General features: G+C 42.5%; 1 protein-coding gene across 1 annotated transcript; it reads right to left on the bottom strand.

Annotated features, from left to right (window-relative positions):
* Nucleotides 1–5,466: 5,466 nt before the first annotated feature.
* GJA8 (gap junction protein alpha 8) lies at nucleotides 5,467–6,666 on the bottom strand (the record flags this gene model as incomplete). The annotated part of the gene is made up of 1 exon (XM_079537696.1): nucleotides 5,467–6,666. One exon carries the CDS (start codon nucleotides 6,664–6,666, stop codon nucleotides 5,467–5,469), a length of 1,200 nt encoding a protein of 399 aa, XP_079393822.1.
* Between the last annotated feature and the right edge of the window lie 19,822 nt (nucleotides 6,667–26,488).

The following is a 26,488-nucleotide window of genomic DNA, read 5'->3' on the forward strand; positions in this document are numbered from 1 at the left end:
TTCCCAGTCAGGCTTCAGACTCCAAGGATGGAGCGCCTACCATGACTCTGGGAACTTCTTTCACTGCTCAATCTCTCTCTGAACAATTTTTTACCTTGTCAGAATTTTTTAGTCAAAATTTTCCCTACTGCTCATTGTGATCATTGCTTCTGGTCTTTTGCTGTGCACCTCTGTAGATAGTCTGGCTCCATCTTCCCTATAACTCCCCACCACTTAGTTGAAGACAGCTGTGAGGGCTCCCTGTCGCCTTAGCTCTCTCCTCTCTAGGCTTCAAAATGTCTGTACACCAAACTGCTCTTGGGAAAATTTGAATTGTTGACAGGGACACAAGTCTTGCCTCTTCTATTGAAATACTTGTATTCCAGGCTAGTCACAAGGAAAGAATTGTGTGCCAAGCTATGTCTTGGCAAATTAATATGCATTTATTTGTCATGGTTGCTACTCAGCTATATAATCAGCAGTGGTGTTGCCAGAATTCCTTCCTTGAGCCATGTTTAAAAGTCTATCGCATACAGAGACTAAGAAATGGTAGTACCATTCTTTTTGGGGAAAAAAATGAAATTCCAATAGTTGGACAACTGCACTGATTTTGATGTTTCTCCAGCCCTGGCCCTCAGGCAATCTGGCACCATATGCCATTTTATCACAACAGCTTTAGGCTTATAGGAAAGCTTTAGTCTAGTTCTCATGGATGCTCTTGTCTACTAAACAAAAGTATGCCTAGGCTGGGATTACTTTCAGTTGTCAACTTGAAAAGCCATTTTCTATACAAAACAGCAAGCTGCCACTTTTTTTCATCGAGTACCAGGGCTGCTGTTTAAATGAAAAAATGCACAGTCAGTGAGTTACTGAGTAGCAGGAGAAGCTGAACTTTCTTCCCTTAGCAAGTAGATTCCATGTCCACACTGACCTGGAGAGCAGAGGTCCCCTCAAATCTCTCATATCCTACAGGAGAAGGAATCTATACATCACTGATTTTCATCATAAAGGGACTGTTAGATCTGTCTCACTTACTGGAAATAATCAGTGTAGCATAAAAATTTATGTTTTTACATCTACATGGTCACTTCTTATTTTGTTTTTGTTGTTTTGTGGTTTTTTTGTTTGTTTTTTTTTTGTATGTGCCATAAGCAATTGTCAACTTTTCTATAGGGGTCTTTTTCCACAGAAATTCTGAAAAATTCACTTGGAGTTTGCACTGAGGGATTTAAAACAGAAGCCCAGCAATATTGTGCATTATACAGCCCTCCCCCAGATGACTTGCAAAGCCAATTGCTCCACCTTTAAAAGAGCTCCAACAACCTGCACCTCCCTCCAAGAACTTGCTTATTTAAGCATAAATGTTACCACAGAACAGATGCTGGGATGGACAAGAGTGGTCCACGTAACCCCACTGTGACCACAGCTTCAAATGGCCAAACCAATGTTAAGATGGGAGAAAGGGGTGAGGAGTCAGTAAAGTCTCCTCCATTTGTGGCAAACCCACATCTGTGTTAATGGTGTCAGTGCAATGCAGTGTTCAGATTTTCACACTACTGCCCTTTTGGTCAAAGAGTCACATGTTAACCAAGTTCGATGTTCTGGCAGGAAATAACAAGGATACAATGCATTTCAGCAGTGCTTTTCATCAGATCATTCCTACTTACTTTACAAACAGAATTAAGGAAGCCTCACAACATCCCTGTGAGGTAGGTGGAAATTCTTACACCCATTTTACAGGTGGAAAAAACAGGTACCGAGAGGTAAAGTGATTATCACAGCAAGTCAGTAGCAGAGCTGGAAATAAATCTAAGATCATTATCCTAGGTCCACTGCTCTAGACGCTAGAGAACACCAACTCCCACATGCTAATATCAGCTAAGATACTACCTTCCTCTTCTATTTTAACCTCTTTTGGTGAATTTGACACTTGCATCCTAAGCTCCTTGCAGAGAGCCATGTGATCAGTTAATGATTTATTTGCACAGGGAGCCAAGGGAATACCACACACCCCTAAATGATCCAAGCATGACTCTAATTGTCCAGTGTTCACTTCCCAAGATAACTTTCCTTGTTCTTTACATTTATTAATATATATGTTTTACTTTTTTTTTTTTTTTTAATACACCGAATCCACAGCTCTGAGGCTGTTATTCAACTTCACTCGGAATTTCCTGAAAAGAGATTAAATTTGTCTCATTGAGGGGGGAATAAAACACATTTAAAGGCTATTGCATCCAGAAATAATCCTTTGCTCATCTGTAGGGCTTTCCTTCCCAGTACCTCCCATCCTATTACTAACAAAATATATTGAGCCTCACATTGTCTTCGTGAGGTAGAAAATGATTCCCAATTGTACAAGAGGGAAGAATGACTTGCTGACAGTCCCAGCAGTGACTTTACTGCAGAGATGAGGCTGAATACCATAGAACCCGACTGTTAGTTCCCTGCCCAGTTAGCTGAACAGCGCTGCTTTGATGCCATGGCTCATACTCTGGAGGCTTTAGCAGCTTGGCAGGGTACTTGAAAACCGGCTCGAAAAAAAATCAACTAGCGCTTGACAGGATGCAGGAGGAAAACATTAACTTCATTCATTGCACTGTCACGACTTGGAGGAAGAAATGAGCTTTCCTGCAGCAGCAGTGAAAGAACAGCAGAGTGTCTGTTCAGGGTGTTGCATGTACTGTACTCTACGGAGGCACTCCAGTGAAAAAGAATGACGTACTCAACATCTTACAGTTGAAGACTGGACTGTCTGACATCCATATTATGAACCACATACCTCTAATTAATGAGTAGTCATCTTTAAGTAGTCCAGTGATCTAAAGAAGGTGTGCATGTCAGAGGTCAGGAATGGGGATGGTCATCAAAATGCTTTGTAAAAGGACTTGTCAAGTAATTAGTAGTAAACGAGGATGGGAGGTGGTTCATTTAGTCCAGTACACTGGTATGTGGAAGGGTCAGATGCTCTCAATAAGGTGGAAGATACCTCACACTGAACAGTTACAGATTCTTTTTTTTCACCTGCAGGGAAGGGTTTTTCCAGTTCACGTGAACTCTGCTATGTTTCAAACTATTAAAACTCCATTATATCTTCTCTGTGAAGGAAAAAAGTAATACATCCCATATAATATAAATGTGCTGGCTTTGTTATTCATCTAAATCTTTGCTCTTTCTTGGATTCTAGTAGCGTATTGGGCACAATGGAATCTTTTCCAGTTGAAGACTTCTTTCTTCGTTTATCTTTTTCCACCAGCCTTTCGTTGGTGCTAACTCTTCTCCTGTTTCTGTACTGAAGAGAATGGATAGATGGTAGCCTCCAAATTCTCCCTCCACATTTTCCTTCACATATCTTGCTTTCTCGTATTCTTTCTCAGAACTGAGGAGGTACCTTCCAGTCTTCCTTCACAAGGAATTGTTCCTTAAGAAAACTAACAGCCTTTGTCAAGGGAGCAAAGATTATGTCAACAGGCTGCAAACCATGGGAAAATACACAGGCCCGAGAGGAGCAAAAGGATTAATAGTGTAAAAAAAAAAAAAACACGTGGCACCGCTGTGGTGCTGAAGAATCCCAACGCACCCTACAAACTTTATACATATGTACAGCTTACTTCACGCATCAGTGAAGTCCAGCCAACTTTGTGCCAGACCACGAAGGCTGCAAAACAAGGCACATGAAGTCCACCAAGCAGGTTAATCAGTGACAGAGCTGAGTGTACCTGTGGTTGCCTGGGCTGGGGTGTAGGACGACAGGACTGAGGGTATGAGCCCAAGCCTAGGACATCTATCTCAGACACCCAGCTAACTTCAATGGGCTTTGGGTCAGCCCTGCTACAATGGAAGATGGCAGGGGGTCTTTTCTAACTAATGGCAGGATGAGTTATATGCATTATGCCAAAGACTGCTTTTTTTCCTGATCTGGATTAAAGCCTGCCCTGGGAACAATGGAATGGGCTGCAGCCCAGCAGAAAGAATTCGCTGAGCTGGCGGAGTCTGAGGTTTGCAGAGCAGAGCAGATGAGAGTGCATACCTGCACTTTTCTGACACGAGGCTCAGTTTTAGAGGGGACATAGCAGTTAACCCGAAGCTTTAAATGCATAGCTGCACTGTCCCAGCCCAAAGGCTCTGCTGCAGTCCTGAAGGTAGAAATCCACAGACATTTTAACAAGCACATCTTTTTCTTCCTTTTGTAACTAAAAAGATTTACTGAGGCTATGAGAGTTCTGCACAGACTTGTTGGCACAAAAGATCTAAAAGATAAAGGCTATGATGATACCTTTCTCTCCTACTCTAAAAGATCTTTTGAAAGGCCTTGTTTTATTTGAGACTTTGGCATTTAATAGCAAAGTAGGCCATTGGATGGCTCCCGTCTGTCAAATTAAAAACAAAACATGTCAGAATTATCATTTCAGACTTTTCAAACTTGAACAACCAGTTTTGTTTCAGAGTCACATAGTTACCTGTGGTTTAGATTCACAGGTGCCTTCAGGGTGCTGTACCTGAGATTTGCTGAGTGCCTGTAAGTCTTGGGGCTCCAGGAACTGAGCACATGTCAGGATCATGCTGTGAAGGCTTGTATTTGGTTTCATGCTCTGGGAACTGTAGCTGTTCTTTCTTTCACAGAAACCCTTCCACACTTGCTTCGCTAAATTGAGTTTCAGATCTTTACGTCACTGGATTATAAGTAAAAATATAACTTGATTTTTTTTCTTTCCAGTGCTGGAAGTGCTCAGCTTGGAGCTGGATAACTCTCTTGGGAACAAATAATCCATCTGTGAGCATCTGCTAAGTCCTAGAAGACAGCTAGAGTTAACCTTGCCCACTGTCAATGTCACTAAAAGAGCAAAAATATTTTTGACAAAGGGAAAATAAAATATTTTTACCTAACTCAAATTTACATTCACAGAGAAATCATAGATATTTCTGGTCTTTGCTTTCTCAATAAAGAGGGAAAATAGTGCTTACTGTTTTGGTGTCAATGCCAAACACAGAATTCACCTTGTGAATTAAATAATTGCAAATCCATGCCAACAGCGAAGGGGAGATCTGCTCAGCATGCCATAGGTGAAAACAGAAAAAGAAATAGTAGGTACGGTTGTTTATTAGCCTCCCCCTTAGATGGCTCATGAGACAGATCCTCCCCACATTCCTAAGGAAATGTGGAACACGAAGCTTCCAGTAAGTACATTCACAGTGGTGACATCTGGGTTTCACTGCCACATTAGGTTTTAAAACACATCAGTTATGTGGACAATGTAGATATTACTGTAAGAAATGAGCTGGCATGTGGAAACGGAAAATGTTCCTTTTCAAATGGACATATAGGGCAAATAAGGCACAGTTACCACAATAGTACCTTTCCAGTTGAGAATCTCAAGATGAAATAATATTTAAACGATCATTTTAGCACTTTGCTTAAAATTCTTCTGCTTCTTTCTCTCTCCTTTTCTTTTTCTTCTTTTCTTATGCTCCTCATATCCTGCATCCTCATACAGTCAAATCGTCTGACCTGGCCCGGCTGCTGGCTTTGCTTAGCCTGCTGAGGGATCTCACATCAGAGGCAAGTTCAGCAGGTGCTGAAGGCCCTTCCACTTCATCGCTCACCACCTCCTCCTCTGCTTTCTTCACCCCTGGCTCTTCCTGAGGTGCTGGCTGTTCCTCTTGTTCCTCTTCCTCCTCTGCTCTTACCTTCTCCTCTTCCGGTTCCTTTGCTTGTGCATACGATGGCAACCTCTCGTCGAATGCCCTGGAGAGATCTTCCAATGGCCCCATTCTGATCTTCTCCTCAAACTCATTGAAGGCCGATGGAAGGGGACTGGGCTCAACCCCTACTTCCGTGAGAGGGAAATAGTGGGACACTGGCTTTTCTTCTTCTAGCAGCTTGTAGCCTTTGGCCTTCGGGATGGAGGACACTGCAATAGCATGCAGGGGCTTCTCTGGCACCTCCCTCATTTGCTCTTCTGCTGGTCTTCTTAGAGCCCTCCGGATCCTTTTCAGGATCAAGTGACTGATCTCCACCAGGTTGAGGAATAGGGACACAGAAGCCACCACGAGCATGAACATAATAAAGATAGTCTTCTCTGTAGGCCTGGAGACAAAACAGTCCACTAGATTGGGACAGGGCCACCGCCCACAGCGGTAAAGGGGGAGAATGCGGAAGCCATACAGGAAATACTGGCCAACTATGAATCCCACTTCAAAGAGAGTTTTGAAAATGATGTGGAAGATGTATGTTCTCAGGAGAGTCCCCTCCAGGCGAAACTTCTTGGTCCCATCTGGGTTGTTGCCCTTGTTTTGATTTGGAGCTAGGGGCAGCTTCTCTTCATCCACCTCGGCTTGCTGACGCCTCTCAGCTTCCTCCCTCTCTTTTCTCTTCTCCTCCATGCGGACATGGTGCACTGCATGCCCAAAGTACACTAGTGAAGGCGTGGATACAAAAATGATCTGTAGGACCCAGAGCCGGATGTGGGAGATGGGGAAGGCCTCATCATAGCAGACGTTCTCACAACCAGGTTGCTGGGTGTTGCACACAAAGTCTGACTGTTCATCTCCCCATACGAGTTCAGCAGCTGTTCCCAGGATCAGGATGCGGAAAATGAAGAGCACTGTGAGCCAAACTCTCCCGATGACAGTGGACTGCTCATTCACCTGCTCTAAAATGTTCCCCAAGAAACTCCAGTCACCCATTTCTTACTGTCTAAGGAAAGAAAAAAGAAAGAGAGAATGACGACAAATTATGCTAAATTTAAAAGACTTCACATTTTCCCACTGATGCTTGTTACTTTCAACTAGTATTTCTCTAATACGCTTTGAGAACAGAAAGAAGATTGCTTGCTTCTTTGCTCTGATTGCAATGATTTATTAGCAGGAGATACGTTGGAAAGCCAGAGCAAACCACTTGCCAAAATCATTCTTCCCTGGCTCTAAATGAGCAATTACTTTTGAGCCAAGGAGTGTATTTAACTCCTTTTCCAGATAGTAGTCTTCTGTGGTCTCTTCTAAGCTCTGTTGTGTGTGCCTGCTTAGATTTTATACACGTACAAACACTTTGCCAGCAGTACAGTAGAACATATTTATCAGCACGCAGAGCTGCAGTGGTTATAATGAGTGAAACTTCAGCAGAACTGTGCAGGGGTCAAACAGATCTTGAATTGGTGCCCACCTTGCACGTATAACAAATACGGGCTTTCTATAGTTGCATATAGTAAGTCTAACTAGGAATCATCGTGTTAGGTAATACTAGCAATAGTAACACTATTACTACGTTAGTAATACTTCGTAAGATTAATAACTACCATATATACTAGTTTTTCTATACAATAAAATTATTTTGTGTTATAGGAGTTATTGTATGCAATTCTGAAGTCAGCTGCCTCACTGGCATTGGAACCAACCTGGAGAGAAACATGAGCGTCTGTCATTGGGACCTCAGACACTAGTTTCTCTCTGTAAAACATCAGTGCTACTATCTCAGGCTAACACAAAGCTGTAAGCCAGCTGTAGATATCCTGCTGGAAAGCTAATGAAGCAGTTAATTTTCAAGTACTGCAGGTCAAACATTACATCTCTCAATATTTTTGCATGATAAGAGATTATTCCTGGCCAAGACTTCATCCTGCATATCCAAAACTTCCCAGTGTATAATGTCAGGTACAGGAAAACAAGAGAAGAGGAAACTTGTTTGGGACTGGCTGATGTAACGTACTGCAGCAGTACAAAGACTCTGAGGAATGTGAAATATTACAGTGATCCAAAAAGATTAACTTGTGGACAATATCAAGAAAAACAGGTAACATTAATCATAAAATAGCTGTTCACAGGGATCTAAGAGTTCATCTCTCAGATGCTACCTCCAGCTATAGTTTTCTAGATGCGGACACGCATATACAGTTGCTGGGAGAATGTACAGCCATCAGCATGGAAATCTGAGTATCTCAACTTCCCTCCTTCCTTCAGATAGCACTGGGACATATTTGTAATGCCATATGTTACGACACACCGATGTGTACCAGTCTGTTTCAAATACCATGCGTACATATTCACACATAGATCAACACACAAAATATCGAGAGTTCTGAGTCTGGGGATTTTACAAATTTTCAACCAAAAAATCTTTGTGATGTGATTTTTCTAAAACAAGTTGGACTCATTATTCTCATCTTCAAGCGCTGTAAAATGTTAAGCCCAGACATCTATGTTAAAAAATAAAGAGCAGAATGCAGCTCTTCAGTTTGCACAAACTCCTTGCATGCAGAAGTGGCAGACATACAATTTAATCACCAAAGAAAATTGCTACTTTGTCAGTCATTAAAGTTGTGTAAAGAAGTGTGTTAATGTCAGCACTTACATTAACAAGTCTAGCAGGAGATTATGCTGTTTACATACATCTAAACTGATTTAAACATTCTCTTTCTGCAAATTCACAGAACGGAATATATCAGCCATTAACCAATCATGTGCAACTCCATAGAAAACATCACTATATACAATATTAGCTCCATTGTCCCCCAAACACCACAGTTTACTACATCCCTTTCTTTCTTTGTGAATCACACGACATCCACAGCCATCAGTTCATCATTTCCATTGCATGTAAGAGTGTCATTCTAGACATGATAAACCTTATCACACAGAAAACTCACTGTAAAAGAGAAACGTGTTTCCTAACTCCACCAGATGCTTCACTTCCAGCTTTCTACCTCTGACAAAACTCTTTCTATGATCACTTCTGAACTAGTCACATTTTTCAAAACTCTGTCACGGCCAATCTATTTTCTACAAGAGAGGTGGCCCAGGGTTGCTCACTGGGTTCTTCAGCGGCAAGGAAAAATTTGGGGTGGACTGGAGAAGAGTAGTATAGCCAATTCAAACTCCACCTGCAATCACAGCTCTTCCAGTCGCACAGAAAAGAAAAAAAAAAAAAAGAAAGGAGGAGGAAAGCAATAAATTTAGGCATTCCCCTCTTCCCTTAAATTGCCTGTCATGAGGAAAAGAAAAGACTGCCTAAGCTCACTCAGAGTTGACAGACTAATTATGTCCCTAACTTGCACGGGCTTACTGCAAACCCCCACCCAGCAGTTCCAGATGCTGCAATCTGAGCACGCTACCAGCAAGAAAGGCTCTAAAGATTAAGGACGTTGAGCAAGTAACTTGCCACTGGGAAAGGTTCCACCGAAGAATTGTGTCCCCCTCCTCTCTTGGCACTCTGCAGTGAAGAGTGAACTTTTGTCTCTCTCCTTCCCTACCCTAAAAGTCCCAATCTTGTCGCACGACTGAACAGATATGACTGAATTGGCTCTGATGGCAGGTTTTAGTTGCCGTGCAATATTTAAGCTCCGAGCCAGACGGCTTTATGAAGTGAGTGACAGTTGGTGACGTGGGGAACAATAGAGAGAAAAAAATAGAGAAAAAGAGGCAGAGACACAGAGAGGAGAATCCACTGAACATGAAAAAGCAGAGGGGGGAGAAGGGCAGGCAACAGGCAGTGAAAACCTAATACATGCATAAAGGGGAGTTTGCGTGGTTAAGCGGGGACTGGAGCATCTCTGCTGATCTGCTGTCATTCAGCACAGCTCTGCATGCCTCCACTTGCCAGTCTTTAGGTGTCATGCTGTGAGAGGTGAAAAGGGAGCATCCGCATCTCTGATGGTGGCAGAACTAATTAAACTAATTTGCTACTTACACCCAGATCCAACAATTGAATCTTGCTGCTGATTTCCAGCACTGGCGATCACTGGGGCATCACATCTGTATTTGACATTCTTAGGTACTTTAGTCTGGTCTTTGACATCTTTCAGCAGGAAAAAGAAGCGGTATGGGAAAACTAGATCATCACTCAGTATTAACCAAAGCTGAGAAAGACTTGTTTTATGACCTAGACTTCCAGTGCCCTTGTTCTGCTTAATTTATCCTCTAAATGCACTTTGTACATACATCAAAAATGTCCAAAACAAACTGTTTTGTTAAGGAGTGTAGCCAAATTCCAGCAGCCCAGCAAACAAGAATGTTACCTCAGGCACAGCCATCTGCAAAAATGTTGGAGAGCCCACAGAAGAGGAAAATCTCATGTTCACTAATCTACAATACAATGAACTGCAAAAAGATTTGATTGTGAGGCAAAGCATATTGCTTTATTCTGATGTGCTGTTTTGGTAGTTTTTCTGTATTAACTGCTCAGAACATGCTCTTGATGCCCCACTCTGAAGAAAAAGATGATTATGGGAAGCAAGATACGCTAAACAATGATACCAGTACCAGGCTTATGAAGTGACAAATGAGAAGTGGCTCTCCTCCTTCTTTGCACAAAAACATTACTGAAATTAATTCCTCAGAACAGCTCTGGGAGATCCCTGTTTCTAGAAGAGCTGTCATTTGAAAGAGATACTATTATTTGAGGGCCACAAAATTTTGTATCTTCAAACTAGTCGTTTGAGGTCTCTCTTCAGCATTTCTGGGCATTTGTGCCCAAGGAAATGCAGAGCCTTACTTCAACAGTAGTCTTCCCAAACTGCTTTAAAATGAGTTGCGCAGCACCTCTATCCAAAGCGCAACTTGAGGCAGAAAGAATGCTTCTCAGACTTGATTTCAGTGAGCTAGAGGATAAATGAGGGATGGAAAATAAGAAAATGTGGCAAGAGGGACCACTTTAGAGAGACAAAAGAAAATCAATCTCTATGCATATAGTTGGAATGAAGGTCATATTCTGAACACCTTAATAAATCACTCTCTTAATAGAGAACTATTAGAGATCTGGTGCATGACGTTTTTCAGCTTGTGCTATATAAAGCATTGGAAGAAGCTTCCTGGCAAGAGGACACACAGAGAAGATGATACAGGGCCCAAGAACACGCGGTGATTAAGAACAGGCTCCATTTGTTCAACAAGAGGAAAAAAGATGGTAAGGAAGAGTAAGGAATTCCTCTCTTGCTTTGTTTTGCTATATACTGCTGAGATAAACTAGGATAGGTATGCGAGTGAATGGTCATCACTGCCACCCTTATCCTCTCTTTGGGGAGCAGTTAAAGACAGAGGACTAACTAATACAACCTGTGGTTAACATCTCTAAAGAGTGCCTGCAAACTGCTGTATCACAGCAACCAAATGGTTCTGATGTTTAACTGCCTGTCTCTTTTTAGACTGAAACTGTCCTTTTGAAAAACAACTCTGGCTGAATCCCTTTCCTGGGCTCTATCTCTAATAAAATGAGCCAAAACCCAAATCTGGTATGTAACTACATGGCTACAGTCCATCTTTAAATTACATCCAGCTACTGGCAGATGCATTCCCCATTAACCTCCTATACTCCATTTGCAAACACAATCCAAATAGCAAACACTTTCTGGCAAGTTGCGGAATACTTTGCAAGATGTAGCTGATGCAGAAATCACAAACTCACAAAATTTTAGGTGTTGGGAAGAATCTCTAGAGATCGTTGAGTCCTACCCCCTACTAAAGCAGTTCCCTACAGTAAGTAGGGATATAGAGATATAGAAAAGCATGCAGATGATTGTAGGAGACTCCATCACCTCACTGGGCAGCCTGTTCCAGTGCAGTGATATTCAAGTCACTCATCTTTGGATACACGTAACTTCTTTCTGAATTATCTGAGTGTATTTTTTGCTGTCATTATGGTGCAGAACCTTTAATATGGGAACTGTGAGCTTGCTGGACATTGGTAGTTTGGATAAAAACACATGATGCCTTCAACTGGCTTCCTGAAAAAAGGCAATGCTGAGCTCTGCATCAGGTTCTCCAGCTAACTAAGGCCTCCTCCCCATGCACAAGTACAGAAAGTAGTCTAAGTAATGATGGCAAATGAGAATTCCTGTAGTGTTGGTACTCCAGAAGGAAGTAGTTGAGATGGTGACGGAGAGGAAAAGATAGAGCATGAGAGAACAAGAAGAGCACTTGATCCTCTCAGCCATCAGGGAAGTGCTGGAAATCAGGACTGCTTTTGTAACACAAAAGTAGTGTCTGAAAGAAAGGGGTAAAGACCATTAAACCAAAGGTCTACAAAGAAGACTGGACATGGAGAGCATGGAACATCGAACTAGATCTGAAACAGACTATATTTTCTTCAGAAAGAAGTTTGTTTCATAGAGGCAGTGCACAGTAAACTCACTACCTTGGACTTCAGGAGAGCAAACCTTGGCCTCTTCAGGGATCTGTTTGATAGTTTTCCATGAGATAAAGCCCTGGGAGTAAAAAAGGCCCAAATATAAAAATAAAGCCTACAAAGAACCAAGGACAGGTAGCCTGGGAGGAATATGGAGAAATTCTCTGAGCAGCCAGAGATCAGGTTGGGAAAACTGAAGCACTGATGGGATTAAATCTGGCCAGGACATCAAAGACAATGGAAGGGCTTCTTTAAGCACATCAGCGTTAAAAAGGAAGACAAGAGAAAATGTGGGCCTTCTCCAGAAGGAAACAGGAGATCTGGTAATCTGAGATATGGAGAAGGCTGAGGTATTCATCAACTTCTTGCCTCAATCTTCATCAGCAAGTGCCCTCACCACACTGTCCATGTCACAGAAGGCAAAGCCAAGGGACTGGGAAAATGAAGAACTGACCACTATAGGAGAAGAACAGATTTGAGACCATCTAAGGAACTTGAAGTTACACAAGTCCAAGAGACCAGATGAGATGAATCCACAGGTCCTGAGAGAACTGGCAGATGAAGTTGCTGATCCACTATCTATCGTATCTGAGAAATCATGTCAGTGTGGCAAAGCTCCCATTAGAAAAGGGAAAGTATAATGTCATTCAATAAAAAGGGAAAAAATGGAAAACAAGCAAAAATGGAAAACAAGGAGCTAGAGGCCAGTCAGTCTCATATATCTGCCTGGCAAGATCATGGAACATATCCTCCTGGAAACTATGCAAAATAAAAAGGAGGACAGAGAAGTGGCAGGTGACAGCCCACTTAGCTTCACTAAGTACAAGTAGTGCTTGAAATTTGGTGGTCTTCTATATCAGGGCTACAGTGTTAGCAGGTATAGGAAGAGCAACTAATGTAATCTGCCTGGAATTGTACAAAGCATTTTACACAGTCACATGTCATCCTTGTCTCTAAACTGGAGATTTTTGTTAGATATTAGGAGGAAATTATTATTCAGAGCGGTGAGGCAGTGGCACAGCTGCTCAGAGAAGCAGTGGATGCCCCATCCCTGGAGGTGTTTAGTGCCAGGTTGGATGGGCCTCAGGCAGCCTCAGCTGGTGGGAGGCAGCCCTGCCCATGGCAGGGGGTTGGGGCTGGGTGGGCTTTGAGGTCCCTTCCAACCCAAATCATCCTGTGATCCTATGCTTTCTTATCATTGAGCCGTTTTGATATTGGTCACAAAGCTCCCAACTCCTAGCACCACTGTGACTGTAAAGTCTCCACTGCAACTCAGCCATTTGCTCACAAACTACGAGATCACTTGGGGAATGTGGGATTTTTCATTCCAAATGGATTTCCAACACAGACATGATGTCAGGACAAGGCAGGGCCATGCTATTGAACAGCTCTTTTCATGCATGATAGCAGATTGTGCAATTATATAGTGCACAACCCTAGATAATGATACCTCTCCCTCAAACAAAGTTATCTTCTCCTGATCTGCTTAGCTAGAAAGTGGCACATGCTTCCTGTTCTTCTGCTGAACACACAAACCTTTCACTTATGGCTGAAGCTGAACACTAAACATATTAAGCTTCCCTGCAAGAAGATGGACACTCTACACAACTCTTATTTGCTAGATATCGCCCAACTTAAAGGAGACTTGCTTTCTAGTAACATGCTTCTTTGTCTGTCATTGAGCCAAAGCCATTTATCAATCTGATCACTAGGAGTGAGAGTCTCACCAGCTCCCATCTTCTCTGTACCACCTACTGAAATCAGAAATTGTTTAAATGTAGGTAGCCCTGGACTAATCTTCGAGCAGAACTCGCCATGCCCTTGTAACGCTGTTAAATGTCAGTCTCCCTATTTTTCTGAGATTTTTTCAAGACTTGCCCAAATTTCACCTTCTCTTCAGAGCCCTCAGAAAATTGGGGAATGCATTTTGCTAGGAAATTACAGGCCAAACAGAAAGAAAGGAGAGGGAGAAAAATATAAAGCATGAAGAAGCAGGGAAATTTGAGAAGTATGCAAGTAACGGGAGAAGAGGTGAAGGCAGTGTTGGATTATGCTGAAACTCAAGTGGAAGATAAATACTTCAGGGAAATGTGTTTTTAATTTAAGGGATGGAACGAAAGTAGACAATGAATAAAGATAAGCAGAGCAAAAGTGGAATGTCTTTCAATATCTTGCTAACCTAACTGCAGTTCTGCTCTGAAAATTACTGTTATAAGAGGAACTGGGGAGTTACAGTCCAGTCAGCTTAACTGTGATACTTAGAAAGATACTGGAGCCATTTATGAAACAATCAATTCATAAGTAGCTGAAGGATGATAATGTGATAAGAACCAGTCAGCAGGGAATTTTAAAGAATAAACACCAACCAGGCTGATTTCCTTCTTTGATTAGTAGGCCTGGTAGATGGGAAGGAAATGGTAAATATTAGGTACACTGCTTTTAGTGAGCATTTTGGAAATACCTAGACCACAAACTCCCAGAGAAGCAAGCAGTTGAAGTGACAACGCAAAAATGCACAAGTACCATAATCAAGGGTAATTACGTGGGCTTCACTTTTCTAGCTAGGAGGACCATGTCCCTGAAGTTTGGGCTTCAGGGCTGCTCAGCATTTCCATGAAAGATTTGGACAACAGAACAAAGGACAAAACCGAAAGGATGGTAGCTGGGCTGGGCGGTTGCCATCTCCATGAAGTTGGGTGACTGGAGTGTCAGAATTTGACATGAACATGAGGCACTACAGAGCTGGCCTACCTTCTAGAGACGTGGTGTATCAAGATATAACTCAGAAATGGTGAGGGCATAGGCACCAACTGCACTGGTCCGAAGGAATCGGCCTAGATGACCTTTAAGGGTCCCTTCCAACTCACATGCTTCTATGATTGGTAAGCATTTTAACAGCAGTGCAGCCTAGAAAGAGCTGGAGTGGGACTGAATATGAAGCTGTTAAGCAAGATTCCCACAGGAAAAAAAACAAAACAAAACAAAACAAAATCAAAACAAATCGCAAACATAAGGGGAGTTTTGTGTAAAAGACAAAGAAAGCAATTATTCAATACTGCTGAGCTCTCAGCAGGTACAGTGAGTCCAGTTCCAAGCACTACATTTTACAAAAGATGTAAACAAACCAGAGAGAGTTAAAAAATAAAAAAATAATATTAAAAAAAAAAAAAACACAACAAAATAATAAGAGATGTTACAAAAAAAAAAAAAAAAGAAGAAAGAAAAAAAAAGCACCTTATAAGGAATGGGTAGAAGAATTTGGTTCATTTTCTCTAGGAAAGGAACAACAGGAGGGGAAGCATGATAACAGTCTTCCAGCACATAAACATTTATTATAACGGGTGGAGAGACGGAGCAGTTGTCCTCCACATTCATCAGAAGCAGAAGAAGAAATAATCAGCTTAATTTGCAATAAAGATGATATAGCTAAACATTAGAAAAACACTTTGCAATGGTAAGAATAGCAAAGCACTGCAGCACACTGCTTGGGGAGGCTGTAGAATCACAGGAGGTTTTTATGAAGAGGTAAACAAACATCTGTTAAGGATGATCTTATCTCATAAGCAGAAAAACAATCGGGAGGCTTTCTGAGGTCTTTGGCCCTACAGTTTTATGATTTCTTGGCACTTGTCTCAGAAAAGTAAGCTCAGTAAATAAAAAGTATCCTGCCATCAACCCTGAAAACTCAGCCTGGACATCCTGGGTTTCCCACACCAGCCAGTGCAATGCTGAGCTGGACAGATAGCAGCTCAGATCTGGAAGCAGGTGTGCTGTGTCAGCAGTACGTTCCACTACAGCTAATTACCTTCTCTGTGGAGTGGGGCTAATTAGCAGGGGCAGCATGAAGCACACTGGTGCCACACCACTTCCTACGCTGGCGGTAGCTCACACCAAGCAGCAGAGGCATCTCCACGTTGCACTGCTTGTCCTGCAAAGAGGGCTGAGCTCAAGGAAGCTTTGAGATGGTGTTTGCTTTGTTTTTTCACTTCAGAAACCAGGAATGGCTCTGAACGTGCTGTGGATTTAGAGCTGTGTGCTCCCTGTAACCCCATTTCAACCAATTTGTTCTCCTGCTGTAGCAACTGTAAGATTAAACGCCATGCCTTATTTAGGGTGTTTCATCTGGACATTGATGCTAAACATGAAAAACAGGGTGTGTATGACCCGTGGCACTCCCAGCAAGGACCTCTTTTTTTCCACACAGTTTAGCGCTGACCTTTTCCAGAGACACTGATTGTATCTGAGCGCAGGAGCAATAGGAGCCACCTACCTCGTCCCGGTACAATTGGTGGAGTGGCATCAGCAAAGCAAAAATAGCCAGCGTCCTTCGCCAGGCAGCCTCTCGGACTGCTGCAGCCACTAGCGGGCACTGTGTTCTCACTCAGGCACTGTAAGGCACCAGGGGAGACCGGGGGACGTGATGAGCAAGAGAGAGAAGAGAGAGAAGGCAAAAGCTGCCCGTTTCGCTGTGCCTGCACCCTGCCCTCTTTCCTCATTTCTTAGACTTTCTTTGCACACGCAAAACTAACACAAAGCAAACAAAGGGAAAGTGCGATGATGCAGTAATATCTGTCCCAAATACCGATTTTATGCTACTTTTTTAACGTTAAATAGATGGAAGTCAAGCTGATGTGAAGATGAGTCTAGCAATATCAATTTTACCTATGGAAACACTGTCATTTTAGTTAAAAAGGCAAGAGCATAGTCTGTATTTGCCAACACCGTCTGTATTTTGTGTTGAATTTGTATTCCTCATCCAGCAAATGCTTGTCATGTATACCAGCTGACCTGCATGACTTCCCCTTTAATAACAGCACAGTCAGTAATAAGATCTGAACTAAGCTTACAAAAGCCTGCAAGACAAAAGAGATAAGCTGTCACTTGTCACAGGTAAGAGTATCACAGCAGCAGCACAAAAATGGCTAAGAAGAGAAAAGGAACCATAGATGCGTGATTTCACAGCTCGGCATGACTTCATTTAAAACCAGAGGGAGCTTTACAGACCTTTACAATGGTGCTTTCCTTAGGAATTCTAAGTTCTCACCCTGAAGTAGGTGTTATTTCTGAATAGGTGTACTGAGACAACCTTGTAAGCAAGGTGTAGAACATACATTACAGAGCCATCGTATGAAAATGGTTGGACTAGATGATCTTAGTGGTCTTTTCCAGCATTGATGATTCTATGACTCTATGAAAATGCCTTTCCTGGGTCTCCACATACCCTCTTACCCGTCCCCTTTCCTGGCCCCTTCCTACAGCCTGCCTTCTGACATGGAGATGGCAATCAGCTGGAAGACACTCCTGAGAAGAGCTGAGAATACAAGCAAGTTGCATATTCAGGTGGTCCCCAGACTCAATTTTCTCCATTTCCATATCTATGTATATATTCTAGGTTATGTCCTTTCCACCACAGTTGAGATCCTCCTCAGAGAGATGGACTAATGGCTGTCAGGAGTTGTGAGGTACCAGGCCAATCAGGGAATATGTTGCTTACAACCAATCTGAACTATGTAAAGCAGTTCCAAGGAATGGTGTGACACACACTTGATAATACTTCTGGTAATAATTAATTGCACAAGGCCTGCCAGTAAAAGAGGAGCTAATAATATTTCCCAACCTCTTGAGAAGAACTCCATGTGTTTGTTTAAAAAGCTTTGATGAGACAACCTCTTCACATTCTCAGGCACAAGATGCTGGAAGCGACCAAGTTTCTGAAGGACCTGAACAAGTGGGCATGACCAGAAACATCCTGTGTTCCATCCCGTCCACAAGATTTGTGGCCCTCCAGCTTCCATAGGGAGTTTGTTCCCTGTCCCTTTATCCCATCTGAGCTCTTCTAACACCAAGGCCTGCCTCACTAAGTGGTTGGCTCAGGGCTCTCGGGAGCGTTGTCACCACCCACTTTCTGCCTTTATCTCCCTGCCTTCATTTCCACACCACAGAACAAGGTGGTGGAGCATACAAGGTGTGGAGGTGGCTTGGGATGGGGAAGCTTTGAGAATGGCAGAACAGACCACTATTCCTGTGCTCCCAGTCCTTAGAGATGCACATACCTGCCGTGCACTCTGGCTGACCTCAGCTCCCCATTTCCCACAGCAGAGCGTGTTCCCAGCCTCTCTGGGGAGGACATCCGTGGGGACGGTTCCTGTTTCCCTGCCCTTTCAGTCACTTGCCTTCCTGAACCTGATATGATTGTTTCTTTGGGCACAGTGTAAAGATGCCAGCAAGGAACGGAAACCTCTCATGCCTCAGAAATTTATTAATAAGACAAGGAGGTTATTGAACTTGGAAGCTGTCAAGCCAGCCGTTCTCTTTTCCTGATCAAGGTAACCTGCTCATCCAGACAAATTATCCATCCAAAGGTCTTGGGCATCCCTGAGACAATTTGGCCTCAAACTATCAAACAGGGAGGTGGAGGGAGCCAGGGACTCTTTGTGTACAGACCTGCCAGAAAATCTAGATGCTAGGGCTGAAAAGCTTCCCATTTGCAAAGACTTCTTTTTTCATAATTACCAGTAAAATGCAATCGCTTAGGGTCCTGTTATGTTCCAGCAAAAATATTATCAGAAATAAGGCCTAAGCATGAACAGGATCCTTCTACCAGAAGCATTAAGACTTACTGGGTGTCCTCCTTCCTGGCCGCATCCGGCTACTGCTGTGGCGAGTCCCACTTTGGAACTGCCACCAACTCTCCCATGTGCCCAGCACTAGGAGGACCTATTTTTGTTTAACTGATAAATACAATAAATACTGCAATGAATGCAGCAATTACTACAGATAGTTTTTCAGCAAAATGAAGGGTTGTATTTTCACAGTTCGTGTCTCTCCAGTCCCCAGAGCTCTGAAGAGGGCATCAACTGTTATATGCTGGCCACCCCGCTCCAGTCCAGGGAGCAGCAGGTCTGGCTTCAATCCCCCTGCTGCATATCAGACTCTGCTGTGCAGTGCTGGTTGTATCGGGTTGCAGCCCCTCCTCTTCCATTCAAAAGCGTGTCCACCTTTACAGAAACATAGTATAAAAGTCAAGTCCATTCTAATACATCCTCTTTAGTTGCGTACACTTGTCACATCCCTTTCCATTTTATATTCAGCAAGGCTTTGCCTGCCCAAAAGACTGCAGCTATATGAAATTGGAAAAGATGTTGGGATAGCTCGTATGACTCAGTGTTACAATCGATGCCTATAGCCTTAACAAAGATTGAGTGGGCACAAGTGGGCTACAAAAAAGAAAGTTACTACCTGCTCTGATGCTTGTGCCTTTGAATTCTGATTTCCTAATTAACAAATATTTGTGAATTGGTATCCTGGTAATTGGAGCAATGACTTAGGTCTGTGACACACAACTCAGCAACACTGGAATATGGGACCACTGGCTAGTCGAGCACTACCTAAAGAAAAAACAAATCTAAGTTATCACTTAGTTTGACACATGCTGATGTTGCTGACCCAAAAACAGCCACAGAGATTTTTAAATGTTCTAAGTTCCCTCATTTAAAAAAAAAAAAAATCTTAAATCCAAAATGACCAAAACTTGTATTTCACTTCACCCAGGGGGTAAAGTACTGGTAGAGATGAGAGACTGGTAATAGGTTTACTGATCAACAGCATTGTTAAAGGAAAGAAAAAAATGTCCAAAAAGTTAAGGCAACGCTTTAGAAGGCACCATGCTTTTAAGAGGCCCATTTCCTAGCCATGATGGGAATTCCCAGTATTTAAAGAAGAATATGAATAATGAATAATGATTGAGAACTGATTAAAAACATTTTACTAGTCCCCAAAAATACACACTCCACAGTAAAGAAAGAACAGTGTAATGATTGAAGAAAATAACACAGCCAGATTTAAAAGAAAAGTGGGGCTGGCTTTAAAAAAAGTAGAACACACAGCAGATAAACAGAGGAGAAGCTGAATATAAACTAGAAAATGGGAATTAGAAAAAACTGATGATGGAGGTAAAATGGGGGAAAAAACACTGACAAAGCTTTTTTTTTCTTTGAAAGTAAATTAAGAATAAAATGAGTCCTAATCGTGGTATTGATTCTTTATCAGATGGAAATGTTAGATTGCTCAATAATAATGCAGACAAGACAGATGAAATCAATAAAAACTTCTGTCCTACTGCCAGGAAAAGAGTCAATGGAGATGACATGGTTGATGACATGTCTATTCCAATATCATCTCAGAAGAATTCGATACCATCTACTGAAATCAGTCAGCAGGATGGGATACTTTGCACTGGAACTCTCTTTATTTAAAAACAAAAACAAAAAACAACAACCAACCATTGAACAGGAGTTCTCTGCACTATTTGTGTCGATTTTGTACCTCTTGGTGCACTGGAGGAGGAAGAACCTGCAATGTGGCATTTTGTTAAGACTCTGTAGAAAGGGGCAACCATGGTACAATTGTGTCATATCTGTATTTACTCACAGATAACTACAAACCTGCGATACGATCTCAGTTCTGAACTGAAAAATGAAGTGGCCAATGTAGAACATGAGGAATGAAGATAAAAAGGAAGAAAATATAAGTAGGGACACTCACCCCTGACTGTACCGAAAATTCAACCCATTTGACTGTGCTGATATTTTTCTCCAAGGAAACTGCTTACATCATTGTTAAATATAGCAAAACTGGTGCAGTATACTTAAGGTCCTGGAAGGCAGTTTCCCTTCTATCACATGGCAATTTGATTTAAGAACTTGACATAAGATAATAGTCATTAAGTAGACTATAAATGGCCTATCAGACTGGTCCCAAAATACAATTAAGAATGAGAAGTAACTACGTTTAACTATGTTTGTACCAAGATCCTGGAGAGTTTTGGTTTTTGGCCTCACGATATATTTAGTCCACAATCTGGAAAAAAACAGTTGCATTTGCAAAATGTTTAATAAGACCAGGAGACCTCTGAAACGTGAAAAAGGGAGCAGCTGATCTACTGCACTCTGCATGGCACAGTGAGATGGGAACACGGCTCTGCTTTAGCACAAAGGCAGCCATGTCTTGCACTGCTGCAGGCAGCTTTGTCTAGGGAAGGAGCAACTCTGCAGAGGACCCTGAACTCAGGGTAGTTGAGGAGCTGCATATGAGCTTGCAGTGCAACACTGCTTAAAGGGGCTAATGTGATCCCTGGATGTTCACCCAGAGGCATGGTACGTATGCAAACTGCCTCAGTCCTCAGGTATATTCTCCAATTTTCATGACTGTTTTCTACTGATACTGTTTTCTATCTGAGGTCTACCCATCTTTCTGCCAGAAATAATGCACTGTCTATGAGGAAGCTCAGGAAGCAGTGTCACAAGTGGTGACATACAACATCATCATGTAGATTTTTGCTCACGCATTTCAAAAGCTGATCTCATTGGTGAGCAATGTCTCATCTTTCAGTTCTGGAAAGATGGCACCTATCTTTGTCTTTACTAACCATACAAGGCAAGCAGTTTGAAGAACGCAGGATGATGTGAGAAGCAAATGAAAAGTGAGAAGACCAGACTACTGACAAGAACAGCCACAGCAAAAAAAAAAAAACAACAAAACACACACACACACACACAAAAAAAAAAAAAAAACACCATAAACATGCTGCCCAAGCATAATACACATATCAAAGGACAGCAGAGAGACAACTTGAATGTTGTCTCCTTCCATATCTCCTTCGAGCTTGGAAAAGAAGATTCCCACAAAACACCTGGGTTCATTTGCGTCAAAGTATATAAGGTATCAGCACTTGAGCTGCCCATAGCAGCCTTGCATCTGTCCAGCACAAAGATGCCAGTGATCTCCTAATTGTTACTGTACTGTTTCAGCTCTATTGGAGTACAAACTCTGATATCAGTGAGCTTTCAGTAAACCTGATGGCCCTACCGAGACTTATGACCAGTCACAGATCACAATCCTAAAGCAGACACACACACACACACACACACACACACACACACACAAAAACCACTCTTGCAAATCATCTTTAATACAATTTGCTGTATCCATTGTCATGCCTGTTGAGAGCCACATGACTCTCCTGCAAGTAGATTTTAACTTATAGTTGGGAATTAACACTGAAGTTAACAGGTCTCCTCAATGCCCAAGACTTTAGTCACTGACAAATCTCAGATGACAGAGGCTGGAACCACTTCATTTCTTGCAAACTAGTTCAGCACTGTTACACTCTGAGTGTATTGCCTATTAAGTCAAAGCATGGAAAACCTGGAATTATCCTAGAAACATCTGTCCTGGGAAAAGTAAAGGTTGCCATGGAATTAAGGGGGTTGATTTCTGATCTTTTCAAGAAGAGATGCAGAAAGCACAAGCCTGAATAGGAAAGAAAAAAAAAAAAAAAAAACAAAACAAAAAGAAAATTAAACAAGGAGAATCTTATTCACAAAACAACAGACTCAAAAAATACCATAGACTTTTCTCCTAGCACAGGAGGAGGCTCAGACTGCAACTTCTAGAGGCAGCATTGACCTTGGAGAGAAGAACAGCCTCACAGAGAGAAGATTAAATTTCCATGGACTGCCATGTAAGGAGAGCTGTGAAAATGCCAAGTGCTTCTAATGATGTCCCTTTTAGGCAAGATATTTACCACTGACAAAAGTAAAGATGGTCATACGGAGACCACGTCTCCCACCCATGGAACCCACTGTCAATGGAACTGGCCCAGCAAGATAAAAGGACCATGTTTATCCAAGAGCTCTTCAGTTTTCAACTGCTGCATAGGCTACAGGAAGGAGAAAGATCTCCTAGGGAAGGTTCTGTATCTGAACAGCATAGTCTCTGCACAGTAGGGACCAAGTGTTCCTTTTGAGTCATTAACTCAGCTATTTTGCACAGTAATAAAGCCTAGATAAGGAAACAGCCAAGAACAACAGATTGCCAGAGAGGGGTGGGGTAGAGCAGAGGTCCCTGCTTCAGCTCCTGACAAAGCTGTTCATTTTTATTCCCTACCACAAGATAGCAGCCGTGGTGACACAGGTTATCAATGACCAGAGGCAATCCAGTGCCACTGGAAACAAATCCAGGGAACGAAGCCATGATGTGTTTCTGGCCAAAGCCTTCAAAGCAAAAAGCTGAGGACTGGAGAAGGTCTCTTGGGGCCCCAACTTTGCTAACGCAGCCGTCCTGACCATGTGCTGGCTCACAGCGATAACATTGTGTGCCGAGGTTGGCATGCAGTCCAGGTGAAATCACAAGCAGAAAAGCTTCCCAACCCTGTGTGGCCTCAGCAGTCACGTTCACAGCTCCTCACCCGCCTACCACTCCTCATCAGGCTCCACCCAGCACCCTTCTGCACCCACAGGGACACTTTGCCCTTCCGGGCTTTCTTCCACAAAGTTGGGTAGTAGCCATTGTATTTTTTTAGGAAATACTGCTACATCAAGTACCTACTGCCTGCACACAAAGGCCTGAGCCTCTGCTGGCACACGTTCTTGCCCTGAGCTTCATCTATGGCACCGCTCATCTTCCCAGCATTTTCCTCACAAATTTCTAACAGCTGCGTGTTACCCCCAGCAATTTATCCACATGCACAGCTTTGCTACAGTTTAACACTATGGGGAAGAAAATAAGAAACAAAGCAAAACTCTGATATCACAGGAATACCCACAGGGATCCAACCACATGACATTCAACAAAGCTAAATGCCAGGTACTTCACTTGCGCACAACAACTCAATGCAGCAGTATAGGCTTGGGGAGGAGTGGCTAGAAAGTTGCTCAGCAGAAAAGGACCTGGGGATACTGATTGGTGGCCAGCTGAACATAGGCCCACAGTGCACCCAGGTGACCAAGAAGGCCAATGGCATCCTGGATTACATCAGAAATAACATGCCCAGCAGGACCAAGAAAGTGATTTTCTACCTACTCAGCACTGGTGAGACCACAGCTAGTGTGCTGTGTTCAGCTTGGATTCCTCACTGCAAGAATATTGAGTTACTAGAAAGCATTCAGAGAAATGAAGCTGATGGAGGGACTGAAAACAGAACTGGGATTTAGTCTGGAGAAAAGGAGACTGAGGAGACAACTCATCACTCTCTTGAAAGGAGGCTGTCAGTCTATTTCCTCAAGTGAGAAAATATATGCCATCTCTGCACGTATTTAAGGGATGTGTGGATGAGACACTTAAGGATGTGGTTTCATGACGGACTTGAAGAGTGAGGTAATGGTTAGACTTGATCTTAAAGACCTTTTCCAGCCTAGATGATTCCATAGTTTTTACACAACCAAACAAAAATGTCCATTGGTGAACGAAAAAAAAACACGTTAGGTGAGAGGAATGCATCTAGCCCTTGCACCCTTCTCCCAGCAAAGGTAGGGGTCTCCCAACAAGGCCTCTGTCTTCTCTCATCCTGTACAACAGAGTCAAACCCTTGAGAGTAGCATAGATAGTGGAATGGGATTCTGGAGATGAGAGGCTGGTGGAAGGTTGAAAGCGATGGAAGCTCCTCTTGGAAACACTGGTACTTACTTCCACCATCATCAGTGGTGGAGGTAGCTGCCGATCCCAGAGAACAACTGGGGTAGATGCTTACATGGGAAACAGGAACAGAGTGGGGTCAAGGAGAGCTACTTACTGGAGCAATAAGATTTGAAGATTAAAGAGCAAGAGTGGTATGGCTTGGTTGTTTGCAGGTTGTTTGTACAGAGCAAGTAACAGCTTGGATTGAGAAGGGATGCCTCCTTCATTTGCCCTGAGGCAACTCTCAACCACTTGCCTGCCAACAAGGGAGACAAACTCAGACACCGATTGCAGAAAGAACTACTGTGATCATCGAGACTCACACCTTAGAAAACCTGGGCCAGAAATTTTGGCAGAAATCCTTTCCATCTCCACAAGAGTCTACTTTCTGACAAGAATCCAGACAAATTAAAAGCCCCCTGTGAAGAATCCTCCACAATCCTCAGCAAGCTTCCCAGTGATTAATTGCATGCAATGTTAAAAAATTAGTCCTCTTTTGATGCTTTAAAAAAAAAAGTTTCAAATTGAATCAGTCATTAATTCTTTTTTCGCTTCAGTCTGATACAACAAGAAGTTTGTTCCACATATAGGTAGATATATACACACACTACAAAAGCTAGCCTTCAGCTTTATTTTCCCTTCAATTCTTTGACCTCTTTCACTGGAAGGCACATTTCCAACTCTAACAACTCAGGCATATTCCCTGAAACCTCTCCCATCCAGGAACCACCAACAAAAGCACTAAATAGAGTACATGGGAAGTGACAATGTTAGTACTAAATGACACGCACACCCACTCTCTCCTAGAGCTATTCATCCTGAAGTTATTTACCAAAAGTTGCATGCGTTTCCCCAGCTACAGCACCATCCTGGAATTCTGTTGTCAGCCAGTGAGCCACTCCAGTTCCCATCATTCCTTGTCACTGCTGCCCAAGACAAACTCACTAACTGGTAAGCATAGCCTGTGCTCCTTATCCTTTGACATGTGACTTGCAACAGCTAATGTTATGCTTGGATGCATCTTTCCGAGTGATCCAGGCTATTGCAACATCTTTTTTTTTTTTACTGCCTTACTGATTTTTCACTCCTCACTACCATTCAATGACTATTTCACTATCTTTCAGGTGATTGATCATAGAGTTCAATAATATACAGCAACAAGAGACCAACTTTGAAACGCTTATTTCCCCTTACAATTGCACAACCCCATCCATCTGGGAAGTGACACATTTCCTGTAAAGTTCTAATGCTGGCATTGCAAGAACCACCACCACCACAAATTTCTAGAAGCAATATGCCAGCGCTACCTATTCCTAATTCAGTCTATCTTGTTTAATTTGATGTTTTAAAGTAAAAGTTACCACCTAATCCATGTTTCCATAAGCGGACCTCTACTTAAATAGCAGTTTTCCCTCTCTGGTTGAGATAAAAGCAAATGATTTATGATGCTTGAACTGCTGCTGGGATCTTGTCTGTCAGAGGCATAAAATTTCTCACCAGAACACAGGAGCATGAATAACTTGTTCTCAAAATGTCTGCAGCACTAGTCCTTCATCTGGCAAAGCTTATGCACATTATTAACTTCACTGCATCACAGGAGCTGGTGACAATGTACAGTAAAATACATGTTTTCACTTCTTAAAGGAACTGGGGCCCAAGAGGATGCCAAAGGGAAGTCGAAACAGGAGGTTAGACAGTTGGAAACTTTCCTTTACACTGTTATACAGAACTCGCATCTTTTCAGGTGCTGAGTAAATAAATAGCTGACTGCATTCCCACTGCCTGATTGCTTCAGGTGCATTACACAAATTACAAATAAGTAAAAACACAGATTCCCTTACTCCCAAGAGATTTATGAAGATCAGCTACTAACCCCTGACTGTATCTGTGTTTGCTGGGTAATGAATGAGGTGAGGCAACACCATTGACTGATGAGAT

The sequence above is a fragment of the Tetrao urogallus genome (assembly GCF_951394365.1).
Source record: "Tetrao urogallus genome assembly, chromosome: 1".
NCBI lineage: Eukaryota > Metazoa > Chordata > Aves > Galliformes > Phasianidae > Tetrao > Tetrao urogallus.